At 39.8% G+C, this 17,610-nt stretch overlaps 2 protein-coding genes and 1 long non-coding RNA gene across 7 annotated transcripts in view; 1 reads left to right on the top strand and 2 right to left on the bottom strand.

The window, feature by feature from the left end:
• The window catches only part of csw (protein tyrosine phosphatase non-receptor type corkscrew), a 23,096-nt gene extending 10,671 nt beyond the window's left edge, over positions 1-12,425 (bottom strand). For 2 of the 4 annotated variants that reach the window (XM_017179348.3, XM_017179349.3), the window contains exons 1-3: positions 12,270-12,425; positions 11,558-11,745; positions 11,367-11,493 (exon numbers count right to left, since the gene is read on the bottom strand). In XM_017179348.3, coding sequence (XP_017034837.1) covers positions 11,367-11,493; positions 11,558-11,745; positions 12,270-12,283 — 329 coding nt within the window. In that variant the 5' untranslated portion in view covers positions 12,284-12,425. Of the gene's footprint in view, positions 1-513; positions 2,014-11,366; positions 11,494-11,557; positions 11,746-12,269 lie in introns of those variants that run through there. The other 2 variants (XM_017179346.3, XM_070288045.1) reach the window with 1 other exon arrangement.
• LOC138929079 (uncharacterized) lies at positions 7,678-17,326 on the top strand. The gene is made up of 3 exons (XR_011445505.1): positions 7,678-7,749; positions 7,817-7,888; positions 17,065-17,326. It is a non-coding gene; the product is annotated as an uncharacterized lncRNA (long non-coding RNA).
• Positions 12,786-17,610, bottom strand: part of Unc-76 (fasciculation and elongation protein Unc-76) — an 18,087-nt gene continuing 13,262 nt past the window's right edge. For both annotated transcript variants that reach the window (XM_017179354.3, XM_070288047.1), the window contains exons 2-5: positions 15,227-15,702; positions 14,930-15,145; positions 14,768-14,857; positions 12,786-14,701 (exon numbers count right to left, since the gene is read on the bottom strand). In XM_017179354.3, the coding sequence (XP_017034843.1) occupies positions 14,619-14,701; positions 14,768-14,857; positions 14,930-15,145; positions 15,227-15,702 (865 nt within the window). In that variant the 3' untranslated portion in view covers positions 12,786-14,618. The remainder of the gene's footprint in view (positions 14,702-14,767; positions 14,858-14,929; positions 15,146-15,226; positions 15,703-17,610) is intronic.

The following is a 17,610-nucleotide window of genomic DNA, read 5'->3' as shown; positions in this document are numbered from 1 at the left end:
CAGTTGAGTGTGCGCTGTTTTTACTCATGCTGTTATTTTTTTTGTCAGCCGTGATTGCCTCCCTTATTAGGGTTAATGCTAATGGGCAGCATCAGCAGATTGGGTCCAGACTTTTCTCTACGGCTCTCGTTAGTGACCGGAACTTGGTCTCTGTTCAGTCTTCTGTTTACTGATTCTGACATCTACATTAGATATTTTTGTGCGAGTAAAACAAAAATATATTTAAAATATTCCGAAAAAGGAGTTGATCTTTAACGTACTCTCCAGGGTATCAACTCGTTGGCATTCCTAAGCTTATTAATAATTCGCACTTTGATAACAATTAACGTTTCATTTCGCACGCGCCCCAAATCAGTTAATCGTTGACGTTTTTTTTTTTTTGTTTCCTAGCTTTGATTTCATTATAATTTTTATGAACTTTGCTTTGTTGTTCGATCTTTTTTGAACCCTTCAACCTTGATTTAAGGATTTTGCTGGAGATCCTCCTACGAAAACCTCTTCATTTCGACTTACGTGTAGCCATGGAGCTGGACGCGCATGGTGGCCAGGAGGGCCAATGTGCTGGTGGAGCAGCTGGCTCCGCCAAAGGCCGCTGGAAACTGCGGCGGCGTAGCTGTCCACGAGGTGGGCGTGGCCGGATAAGAGGTGCAATGATTCAGCTGATGCAGCGATTCGGTGGACGTCGATGCGGAAGCTGAGGATGTGGATTCGGTGGTAGTGGTGGTAATGGACGGCTGGGCGGAAAGCGGACGGCGTCGATTGAGGCGATTGTTGTGCAAGGGATTATGGCTTTTGCTGGCTGCTCCTCGGATTATCTGGGCCAGCTCGTCGTGGGTCATGCAAGACGTTGAAGGAGGCGAGGAAGAAACAACCGAGGTGACGGCGGGCTGTTGTGAACTCTCCGCTGGCGCTGGTGTGCTTCTGGCCTTTGCCTTTTGGCTCTTGACCTTGACCTTGCACCTGTCCCGCTCCCGTTCTCGCTCCTTGCCGGAGCCATAGTGGGCCTGGATGGCCCTCTCGTACTCAAAGTTTCGCTGCTTGTTGTACGCATTGTGGTTAACACTATTACTATTGTTATTATTATTGATATTACAGTTGTTGTTATTGAAGACTTGTTTCTCTTGCAGCTTGTGGTTGACCACGCTGGACAGCTTTTCCAGACATTTGTTAAACAACATTTTTTCGTTTTCACACTCCAAAGAAAAGTAAAAAAAAAAAATAAAAACCGCGTCAGTGGTAATATTCCACTGCGGAAAAATGCGTCTTTCTAGATGATATATACTTGGGGATTGCTATTACTTTTTTTTTATGTAACAACTTGCCCACACACAACACTACACACGCACACACTGAAAAAACAAGAATTCTTGTTTTTCGCCGCTGTTTGTTTTGTTTTCTATTTGCTATTTTATTGATCGCAGTTCAGGCTCGCGATTAAGGTGGATAATGTCTATAGAGTTTCTCAAATAGTCTTGTTTACCCCGCTTTTTTTTTTTGTATTCTTTGAATTTGTTTATTAATGCACAATTTTCTTGAGAGCCAACAGTAGCTTCTTCTCGTAAGACTTGACTTTGGGGGCGATCGTGGTGATGGTGTTGCTATTACTGGTGACCTTTGGTGCCGGTGGCTGCTCGTTGAGACGCGTTTGTGCCGCCATTAAGTGCTCCAGGACGAATGTGGCCGAAGGCATTGCTTTAACTTTTTTGCCTTTTCGAAATTCGCAAAATTACGTTACGACAAACTGCTTGAACGGCGCTGCTTTGCAAGCGGTGCTAAGCCGAGCTGCCCTGCTTGTGTGCTAACCCGTTGGACCGCAACTCGAGAATGAGGCGACAGCTGCCGCGTCTGAAGCTTTTTGCTCGGATTCTTGACGCCGTCTTCCCGCTCTCTTTTATTCTCTCTCTCTCTCTCTGGCTCTCAGTCTCGGCTCGGGTCTGGGTTCTGCTGGGAGAATTCTCTCTGCTGTGGGTTGTTGCTTGGGCTGCTGCTGCTTGGTGTTCTAAGCGCTGGGGTATGAATGAATCTTGTCTGGCTGTCGGCAGCGCTTTTTGTTTTTAAATACCAGCCCGGCGTTCTGTTTAGCCCTTCTTCCTGCTACAAAATCTCTGGGGGTTTTGTTTATGGATTTATTTAACGAAAAACAAAAACAATGACGTTGGCAAGACAATTGATTGGCGGCTGTGGGCGTGTTAGCTCCTGTCGAGGTTCGTTCGATTATCTGCACTGCTTGCATAGAGATGCATCCTGGCAAGCACTGCTTAGCAGGTATTTCGTCCCTGTTTGGGCGCCATTAAATAGAAAGTGGAAAGCTTTTCCTTTGCTTTTCACTCAATTAATAATTTTAGCTACTTCTCCCCTCACTTACACACTTTTACTTTTAAGGCGACACAACACTCACACTTTGAATATAGTGAATCCACCCTCTCTATGCTTTTGAGTGATGACTGTACTCCTGGATGAATCACTGTTTTCATCGCAATCAGAATCCGAATCATATACATTTCGAAAAACAAACACACAGAAAATGAATTCCAATCCGAAAATGGTCATTTCGTGATATGAGTGTGTGTTGCTGGCTTGTAAGAAAAAAAATACATATATATATATAAAAAATCGAGAAGCAAAAATCGCTTTAAGCGCCGTCCGTTGCCTGCCACCGGAAATGAAACTGAAACCGAGCACAGCAACAAATGTGGGGGCCATCTAGGCAAGGAGCCGGGCGGCACTGCGGTGACCAGGGGCTACCAGCAGATCCAATCCAAAGCTCTCTTACAGCGCAGCCGCAGACGTCAGAGGAGCCGAACGTGTTCAGCATATTTTTGGGCCATCTGAATGGGCCGACGTGCGCCCGCCAGCCAGCTAGCTTGCTAACTGCGATCTTAGCAACACGACGCGATACCTCCGATACCCTTCGTACTCCCCCCCGCAAAACAGTTTATGTTCTTTCCTAAATTTCGTCATTGGTTTTTCGTTGGAAACCCAACAGAACCCGAAACTGTAATCCACATTGAAAATGTGATAAACAAAAGTGAAACTGCTAAAAGCATAAATCAGATGTGCGGGAAAAACCCGCATTTAGATTTGCATGCATCAATGCAAACAGGATGGTGACCAGACCCGAGATCTGATTGTAAACCACACTCGCGGGCAGGTCAAGAATATGAGAGATACACTACACTGCAATGCACTTGCACTTGCCATTATACTGGGAAGAAAAGATATTATTATATGATATTTAAAACAAACTTTTTTTGAAAAGTGGGTCGTTTTGCACCTTACCCCCCTTAATAATCCTTGTAATAACCCGTTTTGAAATGTCAGATTAGTGTGCCTGCCCAACCCAGAAATATAGTCCCCCCCTCCCGTTCCCCATTCAAATCCAAGCTCTACTTCGACCTTGGCCATCCCGAAATCGGGGCTGGAGACCGCATTTGGGCACAGCCTAAAATCGAGGAGAGCTTGGAGGGAAGAGAAATAATAAACATAATTTATTGTTCATAATTTCTTGGTTCGCATTTAATATGCCGTTCACACATACAAAAAAAAAAAAAAAAACTATGACTCGAACATTAATTGTTTGCCATTCCGAATTCGGCTCTGGGGTTTGCGTTCCAAAGGGGAGCCAATAGAGGCTGAAGTGGAAGCCCAAGCCCGGAGCGTGCCAATCCCCAAAAATGGGTTAGCCAGCCAATCGAGCGATAAGACGGCAAGGATTGATCTCTGGACGTGTTCAGCCGAATATCGAACACCAAAAGAGTGCTTTGTTTTTTGTATTATAGCAACTGGGTTGGTTTATGGGCCATCATCTTTGATGTGTTTGTTTTTATTAGTGGAAAAAAAAACTGCAAACTTAATTTTAAATCTTAAGAAATCCAATGCTTTGCTATTTTATTTTTTTAATTTTAATGATGTAACCCCTTGAAAAACATTTTTGTATAATTAAAAAAAATTATTAATTTCAATTTGAAAAACGGTTCTGTGTTAGTTTTTATTAGTTTAAAAAAACTGCATACTTAATTTTAAATTTTTTGCAAATTTTTTGAAAATTTCAAGGATGCAACAAACCCCTTATAAAATTTAGAAAAAAAAAAATTGTTTTATTCCTGAAATGGCTACAAATGTTCCCCTGTTGATTGCTATTCAAGAATATGTATACTTTATAGGGTCAGAAAATCACTCCTTCAATGTGTTGTTACAACTTCTGACTAAAATTAGAATACCCTGCAAGGTTATAATAATATGAATAATAATAAAAATTTTACTCGACCCGGCAACAAGTCATCAAATATTTGATTTACTAAAGACATAAATTATGATTTATACCACACATTTTTAGAATCATTTAGAGAGCGGCAATGCTTACGAATGAATCCCAGCAAAGGGTAATCAATGTTGGCTACTTATTTATTATTATTACACCAACTAGTTTCTATTATGAGCTGAAAGTGGGTGTGGCGCTTTCTACTCCCTATTTACTTTAGATGTGTTATCTGCCTAGGGTTGGGCCTGAGACCAGCCTAGTTTCAGTGACATTCAGAGGGTGGGATTTTGCTATTTTGGCGCAACGATTTACGATAGGGTTCCGCATTTCCCATGCTCCAAATAGCTGAAATTATCTGGACGAGATTTACGATCATCGTTATTGTTTTGTATAGATAGTTTTTAAGCGCCGCCTACGTGAGTTAGCCCTTGTAAGCAGGTCAGGCCTTCGGCTGGCTTTGGTTCCAGGAAAATAGAAGGGGGATTTACTACCGGAAAAGTATTCCCTTTTTAGAGAATCTCCCTTAGTCCGGTTCGTTGGCTTCCAAACTTTTCGGTTCTTCGCTTCGATCACATCCCTCCCATTTATTGTCTCACATGAGACGCCGCCTGCTTCACCTCCTCCTGGTCGTCGTCGTCGTCGTCTTTGTGGCTCTTTGTTTTTGGCCAGGTTTTGTCGGCGAGGGATTTACCTGAATAAATAATCGGTGGATGGACGCATTTGCGGTTCGTGCCGAGAGCTTTAAATTGTCGTGTGCTCTGGGCAGTTCAGGATGCCACCGAATTAATGATCGGGCATCTCTCGGTTTGCGCACATTTTTACGTGCGTTTCAAATTTAATTTGGTTCATGGAAGTGCTCGTTCGACAAAGGGAAAGAACCCTCAGAGCTATTAGTCTCAGTTTTCAGAGTAACAAGTGGATTTTAATTGGATCAGAGATGGCAGTGTATAAAAATATACTTTCATTGTTCTCTTATAATATATTTAAACTTTTGTTACCCTGCATAAAATCATAGGTTGTTCATTCGGAAGTACAGTTTAACGGGGCTGCTGTTCGATCGAGTTATGCAATTAATATTCAATTAGTTTGTCAACAATTAAGGTGCCCGTCATGATCTACAAATCAATCTACTGGCTTATATAATAGGCCCTAGGAGTACAGTTGTGCATCATTAAGCCCCCCATCTTCTCTAGTTTACAGATAAACGTACTGAACAAGCCTCTGGATTGGATGCATTTGTTATCCGGACGGACAGTGGGTGTTAAAATGGGGCTGGAAGGAAGGCGGTGGCGGAGGTAAAGGTAAAGTACCTGCAGATGAGTACAATTTATTTTTATTTGCATTATGCACAGGGCGAAACAAGTATGCAGAACGAGATCAATTTGTTAGGGAAATTAAGCTAGCTTTATGGTTACGAACCTTTGGTAAATAAATGTAAATAAATAAATAAAAAATCATATATACCTAGAATATAAAGTTATACAATGCAAATAGGTTACTTGATAGACATTTCAGTTGCTTACAAGGACCTTTTCAAATATAAATATAAATTTCAGGGAATTCCTAACAAATATCCACCGATTTCCATGAGATTTTCCACTGTGTATACACTACTGGCCGAAATAATAAGTACATGCGTATGTGGTTTGTTTCAAGTCCTATAAAATTTGTTTGATAAACTTAAGGAAAAAACCGTACTTATTCCAGATAATAAAAATAACTGCCTAAAGGATTTTACATTTCAAATTTAGAGACAGGGGTCAATTTTATCCAAAAAGCATGAAAATGGGCTGGCCGAAATAATAAGTACACCCATTCTTCTAAGTCTAGAACTCGGAAAGTATTAGATATTTTTCACTTTTTTCTTCTTATAAGTAAACTTAGATTAGTATCCAATGAAACCACACTCGTTTGGGGGAACTTTCCCTATTATTTTTGGCATTCTAGCAAGAAGTCTGTTGCAAGTCACTACTAGAAACTCAGACCATATTTCTTCAGCAAATCTTCACAAATCTTCAAAATTTTTAAATGTATTGGTTACAATACGACGTTTTAAGTTTCCCCATAAATTTTCGATTAGGTATGAGTTTGGAAACTGACTTTTCCAACCCATGATGGTTACTTTTTTGTCCCTAAACCAGGCCATGAAAACTTTTGAGGTATACTTTGGATCGTAATCCCGTTGAAAAATCTATCGGAAGGGCATGTTTCCCTAAGCATATGGTTAGAAGATGCCAGTTAAAAAAGTTTTATTTTCGAATTCGGTCGTAATACCATTTATGAGATGTATTTGCACAACGCCATGCCAGGAAAAACAGCCCCTGACCTTTATGCATCTGTCTCTGGGCTTAACTTTTTTTTTCGCGTTTCAAAGCTGAATTTTTTGAGTTTGGTTTGACGTACAAACTGTCTAGAATCGTTTTCAAAAAAAAATTATTTTTGTTTCATTGCCCAAAGTATTTTGTTTCCACCTCCGGTTCAGACCATACCAAAAAAATGTTGCAAAGCTTTTGCTTCATCTGAAAAAATTTTCCTTGAAGTAATAGAACATTTTGGGGTATACGTCCTTGTAATCCTGTCTCATGCAGTCTACGACAAACTGTTCGAGCTCAAATTTAAATGTCAATTTCGCTGCAAATGGCCTTGGATGACCAACAGGTCCTTTTTGGCAAGAGAGAGGTAACTGTTATGAGCTGGTCAAGTCAGTCTCCTGTCATAAACCTAAACGAAACATTGTGGGGAAACTTAAAACGTCGAATTGTAACCAAAACATTTTAAAATGTTGAAGATTTGTGAAGATTTGCTGAAGAAACCTGGTCTCAGTTTCTAGTATTGACTTGCCACAGACTTCCTGCTAGAATGCCAAAAATAATAGCGAAAGTTACCTAAAACGAGTGTGGTTTTATTGGATACTAATCTAAGTTTACTTATAAGAAAAAAGAAGTGCAAAATATCTAATACGTTCCGAGTTCTAGGCTTAGAAGAATGGGTGTACTTATTAATTTGGCCAACCCATTTTCATGCTTTTTGGATAAAATTGACCCCTGTCTCTAAATTTGAAATGTAAAATCCTTTAGACAGTTATTTTTATTATCTGGAATAAGTACGGAAACTAAAAATAAAGTGGGTTTTTTCCTTAAGTTTATCAAACAAATTTTATAGGACTTGAAACAAACCACACACGCATGTACTTATTATTTCGGCCAGTAGTGTATGTACGATTCTAGACATTTATTGGTGCTGACGCTGTTAGTGGCGATGCCTTAGATACAGATACAGGGTACAGATACCGATACAGATACAGCTATATGGCTGTGGCTTTAGCTATATAGAGCTACGTGCATGGCATAATTTATCAAGTATTTGTAGGCTTGTCTTAATGGCGAAAATTGAAAGCATTTAGCATTTCAGGCACTTGAGATTCTGATAGATGGACGGGTTGGATGGTTGGGGGAGGAGTATGGGGAGGAGGAGCTGGAGCCGGAGCTGTAATATCCATTATACCAGCGCAAACAGTTTGAGTACTTAATTGACGATTCTCCGATTTGTTTTCAGTGGAAGAAAGTGCGCGAAACTAAAGCAATTAACAATTATCGTCTTTAATTGCAACGATTAAAAGTGCGACAGGTAAATTATATATATATATTTGTAGCTAAGGTAAGCAAACAAAAACAATGAGTGATTTGCAATTCGGTAGTCAGCATTCGGAATGCCCTCCGCTCGCGATTCTGACACTATCAAAGGTCAAGATCGATGGAAATGGAAGTGGGAATGGAAATGGAAATGTGCATCGCACTCAACGGGGGATAGAATGGTGAAATGTCGCGGGGGAAATTGGGTTTCCAGAAGGTCGGAGAATGTCGAGAGTGGATATGCTTTGGAAGGCCAGCCAGCATCTTTCACATTCCTCAAGGGGTCTGGGGAGTTTTTCATTGATTATATTAAAGTTTCTATAAACCCTTTGACTAATCAAATATTTATATAATTTCCGATTTATAAATAAACTGCAACTCATATTGATTGCCTAAATCCTTTCACAATAAACCCACTTTTTGAGAGACTGACGCTCTTAACCCCTAATTAAATCAGCCCCTGCGAATATGTGAATATATATATAAATACGATCCCAACCCTTGTTTGACGTCATCGCAAATCAAATGATGATTTCTGGGTCTGCCAGATCGATTATAACGCACCACCTTCGTTTGGGGGGGCTAAAAATAAACGCAGCTCGACTTGAGGGGTTTTAAAAATAAATCCAAACCAGAAAAAAATTAAAATAAAAACAAAAGGCGACAACGTCACGAGCTGCAGTCAAGGATAAGTGGCTAACGTCAGTTGGTCGTTGTCGATCGGCGACTTAGCACAGTTAAAAGGGTTCCCAAATGGCCACACAGAGAAAATAAATTTAATAATAAATAAATTAAATGTATTATTAACTAAATTTATTGTTAAATGCATTTTTTTTTTTAGAAAACTTCGAGCCTCTGTAAGTGTGGCTATCATTTCCGAATATTTTAGGCTCAAATGCTACTGATTTAATCTCAATAAGAAAGCATTTTATTTCTAATTTATGTTTGTCAAATTTATTTATTTATTGATTTAATAATTATGGATTTAATAATTATTAATCAATTTAAAAGCTGAATTTCTCAAAGAACGAAATAATAATGTGACCAAATTTGGGGTTTCTTCACAGATCGGTGAAAACTGAATATATTTTCTTCTCTGTGCAGCTGGATTTTATCCCTAATTAAGTGGGGCTTGGCAAGCAGGGTACATATGAATATTTATATATATATATATAAACAAGGGGTAGCTGACCCGATAGGATGCGGAAAATGCACGGGACAACAACAAGGTGAAGCCGAAAGAAGACAAAAAAAAAAAAAAAGAAAGAAGAAAGACTGAAAGACTGAAAGACAGACCGTAAAATATTTGATGGGTCGGGTAGACGGCAAACACACAAAAGCAAACAAAAAGAGTGAAAAATTATTAATAAGCAAGCAAAGAAATACAATAAATAACGAATATTTTGCGCGTGTGGGTTGTAAAAGCCAATATAACAATAACAACAAAGAGACGCTGGCAGACAATAACAATGCATGGCTTGTATGGTCACAGCTTTGTGGGTGTACAACAGGTGTATGCGTGTGTGCGCGAGTGTGTGTTTGATTTAAGTGGAATTAGAAATTATTCACCCACAAATTTCATCTCGACTTGAAAACAATAATAATAAGCCCCAATACAAAAGCACATGAGAACTTTAAGAAATAGAGCAGGAAAAAGAGATTAGAATCGTGAAAATGAAAAGGTCTATTGATCAAAATAAATAGAAATCAATTTAGGATTTTTGTAGAAGAAGAAACTAGTTCGTTGGAAAGGCTTCTATAAATATAATATATCTTCAAGGTGGAATATCCTGTCGAGGCACTTAAATATTTTTATTTTATATGGAAGTTCCTAAGTCTGATTATAATTATTATGACAATTTTTGGGAAAAGTAAAATCGAAATAATATTAGAACTCAGCCAAAACTGCATTCACTTCAATTCGGAAAGCAGTTCCGAGTTATTTTTTAATAGGTTAATTAGTTTGCACACTGAATTTAATTTAAATATTTATTTTAAATTTTATATAATTTTTTATAAAAACCCAAACATAAAAGAAATCTCTAACTCAGCCAAAAATGCATTAAATTTAATTCGGAAAGCTGTTCTGCTCTAGTTTTTAGAGGGTTTAAAAATCTGCATAATGAATTTAATTTTATTTTTTAATTCAAATTATTTTAAATTTTTGAGAATTTAAACGGTTTAAGGGGTTACCCCTTATCAAATTAAAAAAAAAAAATACTAAATAACTTTGTTCCCCGGACTTGGCTAAAAAGATTCGCCTGCTAATCAATAATATATATGATATATAGGGTCTGAAATGACTTCTGTTGGCAAAAGCTTTCCTAAAATCATCATGCTCTTGAGATAGGGTACTCAATCACACACACAAGGACGGGGAGAACAAGGGAATGCGCAACAACGAAATTTCTAACAGCCGTGCAGCGCTGCTAACAGCGGCGTTAACAGCGCTCGGCAACACTAACAGCACGCATCAGCAGACAGCGCGTCGTCTCTGCAATCGCACACATACACGCGCACAAACGCAGGCACACGTACACGCACCGAGCGACCATGTGCGTGTGAGTGGCCGCGGTGGTGTGTCTTTTCATAAACAAAACAACATACATAATTTCCAAATGTTTATTAACAAATCCGGGAACCCGTCGTCCCCTGTTGTCAACGTTGGAAGCGCAATGAAGAAACACAGCTGTTTTCCGGAGCATACGGAGGAGAGGGGTGCGGGCAAAATGTGGCCCTGCCCCAATTTCACCGCAGTCATCGATAACAGTTGGGGGAAAGCCCGATAAGCTAAGCGCCCGACTGGAATGGATGTTTAGACTGTGGAGATCGCTTCTGTAAACACGGTACACTTCCCACGAAATGCGCACTAAAGTAAATAAATACGATTTATCCTTGGGACGAGACAAGGCAGGCAGGCAGGCCGATGGCGAGAGCTAATGTAGGTCATGGAATTTCAAGGGAACAGGTAGCACTTCAGTCCATGGTGATGACCTAATTTTCGCAGGGGTCGCTTAACTCCAGCTCCTCAATGATGTCACATTTTTATAGGACCACCATTACCATTCCAGCCATTTCCATAGGCTGGCTTGGAATTTGGAAAGAAATAAGCCAAACCACCATAGAAAGGTGATCACGGGTTAAAAAAAGTTGACAGAGCTCATCCTAATATTAACAGATCACTCTGGCATTATGACATACATTTTCCGTGGAAACATAAATCATTTTCGGATGTGAGAGGGTTGCCTGGTTATATTCCGAAAACGATATTTTAAGAGCTCTATAAAATTCATCAATAGGTTAGAAATATGTTCTAATATTTTTAACCTATTGATCAATTTTGAGTCTCTTGAAAGATAGTTTTCAGATACATTTGTTCTAAATGTTGTCTATAATGCCATCATAAAGGGGTCGTATTGTATCAGTCTAAGCATCAAAAGGGAATACAAGACATCCTGGTGTCCCGGACTCACCTTTCCGTGGTGGGCTCGGCACAGATCAGCGGCTGTTTCAGCTCGATGGCCTGGCCGTTCTTCTCCTTCAGCTCGCCATTCTCCATGTAGTATTGTACCAGTTCCGGCAGTGTGGCAAACTTTTCACCTGCAATTTTTGGGACGGATTAGTCGGAAAAAGATCCTGAGAAGCGGATGCACAAGCGCCTTACCGCCGTAGAGATCAAAGAAGTCGCCATTGTTTTGGATTTTGATGTGGGTCACCTCGTTGCCGCGGCGCACGGAGAGCGTGAAGGCGCCCGGATTCGAGGAGGAGAGGCGGGCGAGGAAGGAGCCGTCGAATCCCTGCTCCTGCAGCAGTTTCTCAGCTTCGATGCCAGATATCGTTGGGTGGAACCATCTGCGGAATGTGTAGATCTTTTAGTTGCGAGAGCAGTAGTTCCCTTACTGGTTGCCCGGTAGGCGGCGCACAGCACACACTATCATCTCAGCGCCACCGCCACCGCCCCCACCCCAGCAACAGCTGTAGGTGTAACAGCGACAGCAACAGCGGCGGTTTCGGTTACAGTTACAATATTCTCCAGCCGCTGATGCCGTTGCCATTGCCGTTGCCGTTGCATCCACTCTTTCGCTCACGTTCGGCACTTTATTGCACTTTTTATCTCAACAGTTTTTTGTTTCTGTTTTTCTTTTTTTTCGCTCTGCCATTGCTTTTGTATCTACTTATACATATGTAAATAGCCCAGTTGGGAGCGTGAGCGTGTGTCAGTGTATGTGTTGGGTGGTGGTTGGCCGAGGGGGGCGGGGGAACGTGTGTACATATGTGCCACACATACGCACGCACTCCCTGCTGCTGTCGCGCGTGTGTACGTGTGTGTATGTGTGTATGTGCGGGTACATTGTCAAATTTCCTATTGGATTTACCTTCGCGATGACATTTTCTTATTGAATGCACACTTAAAAAATAAATAATGATTACACTTAACGGAAAAAAATGAAACTTATGTGTAGATGCTTTGTGAAACACACAAAATGAAGGTGGGAAATAATGCACTAAATATAATCGATATCAGACGAATCGTTTCGACATTGTTATCGATTGCCCTAAGAGTGGCCGTAATCGAGCAGCTGAAAATACCGACAAAGTGCGCAATTTAATGAGCAGTATTTTCCTGTAATAAAAACTAAAAATACTATGAAAATATAAAAAATAATAATATTAAAACTAAAATTTAACACCCAAAATTTAGGAAAAATAAATTTTAAAACGAAATAAACCGTATTGGCTTTGGCAACACTTATAATACTAAATTTCCGTTAAAATTCAAAAATTTGACATAATGTCAACTGAAAAATAGAGAACCTTTGTCATAGAAAAGCCTGAAATTGTGTAAGCTTAGCATCTCCCACGAATAATGCCCATGTAAAACCCCTAGTAGATGGTTTTTCTTCTTTTTATTCAAGCAATTTAAAAGTTTTGTCGGTTTTTCCATTTTGTTTTGTATATAGCGCAATGCAATGCGTGTATACATAGAACTATGTATTTATTTTGTGTTTTCCTTGTTCTTTTCTTTTACTAATTTGTCAATTTATCAAATAAATATATAATTTCCATTCTAGGCTCGTCGTGGGCAGCGACGCTTTTTGTTATTTGGTTTTTCATTCGACTTTAACATGGACTCTTCAAATAATTTACAAATACACATACAATTATTGGGATTCCTTCTCAATTTTGTTTTGTTTATCATATTATATGATTTATATAGCCTTTGTTTTGTTTTTAGTTTTGCTTTACTTTGCAGAGACCTAAAAAAGAGTCATATTCCATTTAAAGATTTGCGGTAAATACGTTGTTTCATTTTTTATTTTTTATAAAGCGCGACCGTATCGATATACTTTATATTTGTATAATATGGAATCGTAAACATTAATGCATCTTGACATATATTTCATCTGGTTTTTAGGTATGCTCGCATATTGTTTACTAACAAAGGTACCTAAGATTTGCATTAGATGTGATTCAAATATCCTTTAGAAACTCGCGTCCTCCTTGGCTCCTTGGCTACTTTTCTTTCCCTTTTTTTGTGGTGTGAGATGTGAAACATGATATATGTAAGGTGTGGTTCGATTTGGACTTGACTGGATGCAATATATATTTATATATATATATGCAGGTTTACCTTAATTTTGTTTCTTATTCTTATTATTTTTTTTTTTATGAATTGTAAATGTAAATGTGTCTGTAGCTTAAAAAGTAAAGGAAAATTATGAATTTATAATAAAAAGAAGAGCAACTGTGCGCCTGACTGATTTTTTTTTTTTTTTTTTTTTTTAAGATTTTTTTTTGTTTGTTTGTATATATTTTTATTATTTTTGTATCGTTATAATTAATTGTATTTATGCTTGTTTGGTAAAAGTAAATAACACAGCGTTTTCTATGCAAATTAAAATTACACTTATGTTTCCTCGTTTCTTGTTTCCAGCAATTACATTTGACAAAACATTTAAAAACAGAACGCGTTTTATGGCCTCGAGCAAAAAGAGTAAACAATAAAAATAGTAAAAAAAAAACAATATAACTTTCGTAAATTAGATGTGACGAAACTTAGAGCGGATTCGGATCCTGACATTGTTTCCCCGTCTTCGGAACACACATTTGGAAACGGCGGCAGGCGGATTCTTACAATCAAGTCATATATAATATATATTACACACAAGTTACATATTGTACAAACTATGGATTGGCTGCCGAACATAATGCAAGCAGTAAATAACCCGATCAAGCGACACACACAGCGTATATATGTATATATTAAGCTTAGTTGGAGTCGCCTTTAGAGCAAACGTCTTCTTTTTAGATTCGACTTATTGGTAGAGTTACATAGAGGCGGAGAAGTGAGTATTATTGCCTTGGGAGGACTGGCTGGCTATAGCTTTAGCGCGCTCTCTCCATAAATATTTCGTAAGATATATGTTTTATGTGTCTATATAATATGTGTGTTACATGTATATATTTTATTGCATATTTGTTCTATCGAGCCCGCCTGTGCTTAATCTTCTCCTGCTCGGGGAAGAAGTTACACGGTTTGCATTTGAATAATAACATAAAGTACGAACTATACTCATTAAATTAGGTGTATGCTGTGTGTGTGTTGTGTTGTGTTGTGTTCTTGTATATAGATGCACGGTATAATTGTATATAAACACAGACAGAGAGATAGAGCGATAATAGCTGGGATTCCTCGGCGACTATGGCTGCGGCGGCGCTGGCGCTTATGTGGGGCAGAGCACCTTCAGTATGTAGTCCGTGAGGAGGGCGGGCACCGTGGGGCTGTCCTCATTGATGGCCTTGAGAACTGAAGAGCAGGAGAATAGGATTATTCGATTTTAGTTTAAAAATCACAAAAGATGGCTCAACTCACTTTTAATCAGGACCTGCAGTGACTGATTATTGGGCGTGCCGTTCTCCAGATGATACGGAATGACAGTGGTCAAGTACTTGGGCTCTGGACCTGCGCAAGGGAATTTAATAATTAATAATTATTAGTAATCCCCTTAAGCTTTGGTTTGGACAAAGAATTTACCTTGAAACTTGCCGCGCTTCTTCTCCACATGGTACTGGCGTCGCTTATTCTGGACGGCAAGGAGCAGCGAGATGAAGGAGTTCTTCAGCTCCTTCTCAAACTCCAGCTCGTCGCGCAGGGCCAGCTCATTGATGAGCGTCTCGCTCAGCTCCTGGATCAGCACCTCCATCTCCATATACAGCTCGTTTAGCTGTGTCGTGGTCAGATATTGCAGTTCTGCAAAAGAGTTTTACGGATTAGGTGAAATTTATTTTATAAAAAATTCAAAAAATGTAAAATATTCCTTGCCAAACTCACTTTCCGCATAGAGTGGCGCCCCGAGAACCTCACGCGCCTTCTCAATAACCTCCGACTCGCAGGTCTCCGGCTCGTCCAGCGGGCTCCCTGCCTCGTCCATGATGTCATCAATCTCCTTGATCACCTCCTCGACCGTCTTGATTGGCTGATCGTCGAGATCGCTGTTCAGGCCGTTGAGGATCAGGGCATGCATGTCCAGGTCATTGGCCACCGCCTCGTCCTCGCTGGTCAAATCGTTGAACTCATCTCCGGGTGTCTGGGCATCCAGGCCCGATCCCGAGCCCAAACCATTGCTGTGTGAATTCGCCTGGTGGCTCTGATGGAGCAGCTGTTGCTGCTGGTTACGCGCCTGCTGCTGCTGCTTGGTTTGACTCTGGCCCAGGTTCAAGGTGGGCATGTGCATCTGACGGGTGTACGACTTGGACCAGTCGATGGGCAGTATATTGCCAAAGTTGCCCGTGATGGTCCACCACATTCTGGAAGAAGGGAAAAGAGCAGGATGTTATTTATAACTAGGTAATTAAATCATTTCATTCAAATTGAAGTTATTCATTTTGCGAATGAAAAGGTATTTCATTGAAATACAAAAAACTTAAAATTTAAAGGAAAGGAAACTGGTGAAGGAGAAGCGGGATTTTCCAAACGCTCCAAGTGAAAGAAACGCCATCTATGTGGAGTGCCCTGACAGCCGGTAATGAGTTTCTTTTTCCTTTCATCGTCGTGCATTCTTGGCACAGCTCTTGGGCACCTCAACCCCTCACTTTACACCAGTTTTCCGGCCTAGGAAAATGCTCATTTGGACCAACAACGAATGTTCTCCGTTGGGGCCACCCACAAACCCCGAGTGCTCATACTTATTGGGCAAAAAAAAGAAAAGAAAATAAAGAAAGAACGAAGAAATATATGTATATGTTATGCGGGAAAGAACTGGCACAATAAACTGCAAAGTGCGGCAGAGAGGCACTGGGCTTGCTTTTAAGCTACTGACTAATTGCCCGATTCTACGAGCCTCCGAGTCGCCGCTGATTCTCCCGAGATAATGATGTGGCAAGTCCACAGTTGCAGCCCAGGGATTGGGGCAACAAATGTCAATGGGCAAGTTCCGCATAAAAATGTACAGTGAAGCCTCCATAAAGAGCCAAATGAAATCTACAAGTCTTTTTCTTGTTTAAAATATTCCCCATAAATATTCAACTTTTCCAACTCGAAGGCCCCGACTCTTGGAGTCATTCAAATTCTGTGGCACTCGGCATTCACAGTGGTTGAGTTGCCTTTGGCAATGGGCCCACATTAATGTCGGAAGAGTTTGTCTCTGTCAGACAGTTTGTCTGTTCGCTCGAGTTTGCTGGCACATTTGCTATCAAATTTCATGATCATTGCCAATCATTTAATTGCCCCTCCTCGTCTACGACCACGACCACGTCCACCTCCACTTCAGCTTCTGTGTGGATTTGCCCCATAATTATTCATGCTCTACATTGCCCGGCAATTGACTGCACTTTGTCGATTACCCAAAGCTGACTCACTGGAAAGGGGGGTCGATTTATGGAGGAAATGTCAGTAATTCTGCAGAAGAGAGAGCCAAGTCTGCCGGGAAATGTCAAATGTGACAAAGAAAAGGTAATTGCAATTACCTACAAATAATATTTTTGGATGGGTCCTTAGCCTCAGGCAACACTAAGTTATAGAAATTCACTAAAGATTGTCATGAGTTTTCGGGAAATAATATTACTCATCTCATCTCATCTCATCTCAAAACCCCACAAAGCTTCTACAGGAAACTCTTGATTAAAATACTTATAATTATATACTAAAATATATTATTAAATATTATTAAGTTTCAGAAAAATCTCCCCTTAATAGTAACCATTTTTGAGACAACCCTTCAGCACATTAATTCCCTCGGACGGCATCCATTTTGAAGAAATATTTTGTACGACAACAGCGGATATTTATTTTTAAATTCAAAAATTCCGCTCATCATCATTTCGTCTAGCTTTTTCGCTGGAATCGAATTAAAATGTTCCAGCTTGCGATGAACAAAAATCCACAAAATAAAACAGCAGCCATAAGATGCAACGAAGCGGCCAAAGAATTATTGTGGAAAATACTAAAGACTTAAATAAAAAAAAAAGTAAAAAAAATAAAAAAAACGGAATAAAAACAAAGAGGGGAAAATAAATAAAAGAAAATAGCAGCAGAAATAGCAGCGAAAAATGAAAACCGAAAAGATGAAAAATGTGCGAAACAAGCAGAGCGCATAAATTGTTCGTGACAACACGCGGAGGGGAGATGATGACCCAAGGGGGCGACAGCGTCAGGTAAATGAGTGTATCCACACGTACAGTGCGTTTCGTGAAGGTAGAATCTAACAGGAAACAAGC

Source organism: Drosophila kikkawai, chromosome X (genome assembly GCF_030179895.1).
Source record: "Drosophila kikkawai strain 14028-0561.14 chromosome X, DkikHiC1v2, whole genome shotgun sequence".
NCBI lineage: Eukaryota > Metazoa > Arthropoda > Insecta > Diptera > Drosophilidae > Drosophila > Drosophila kikkawai.
This window is presented reverse-complemented; position numbering and strand designations above follow the sequence as displayed.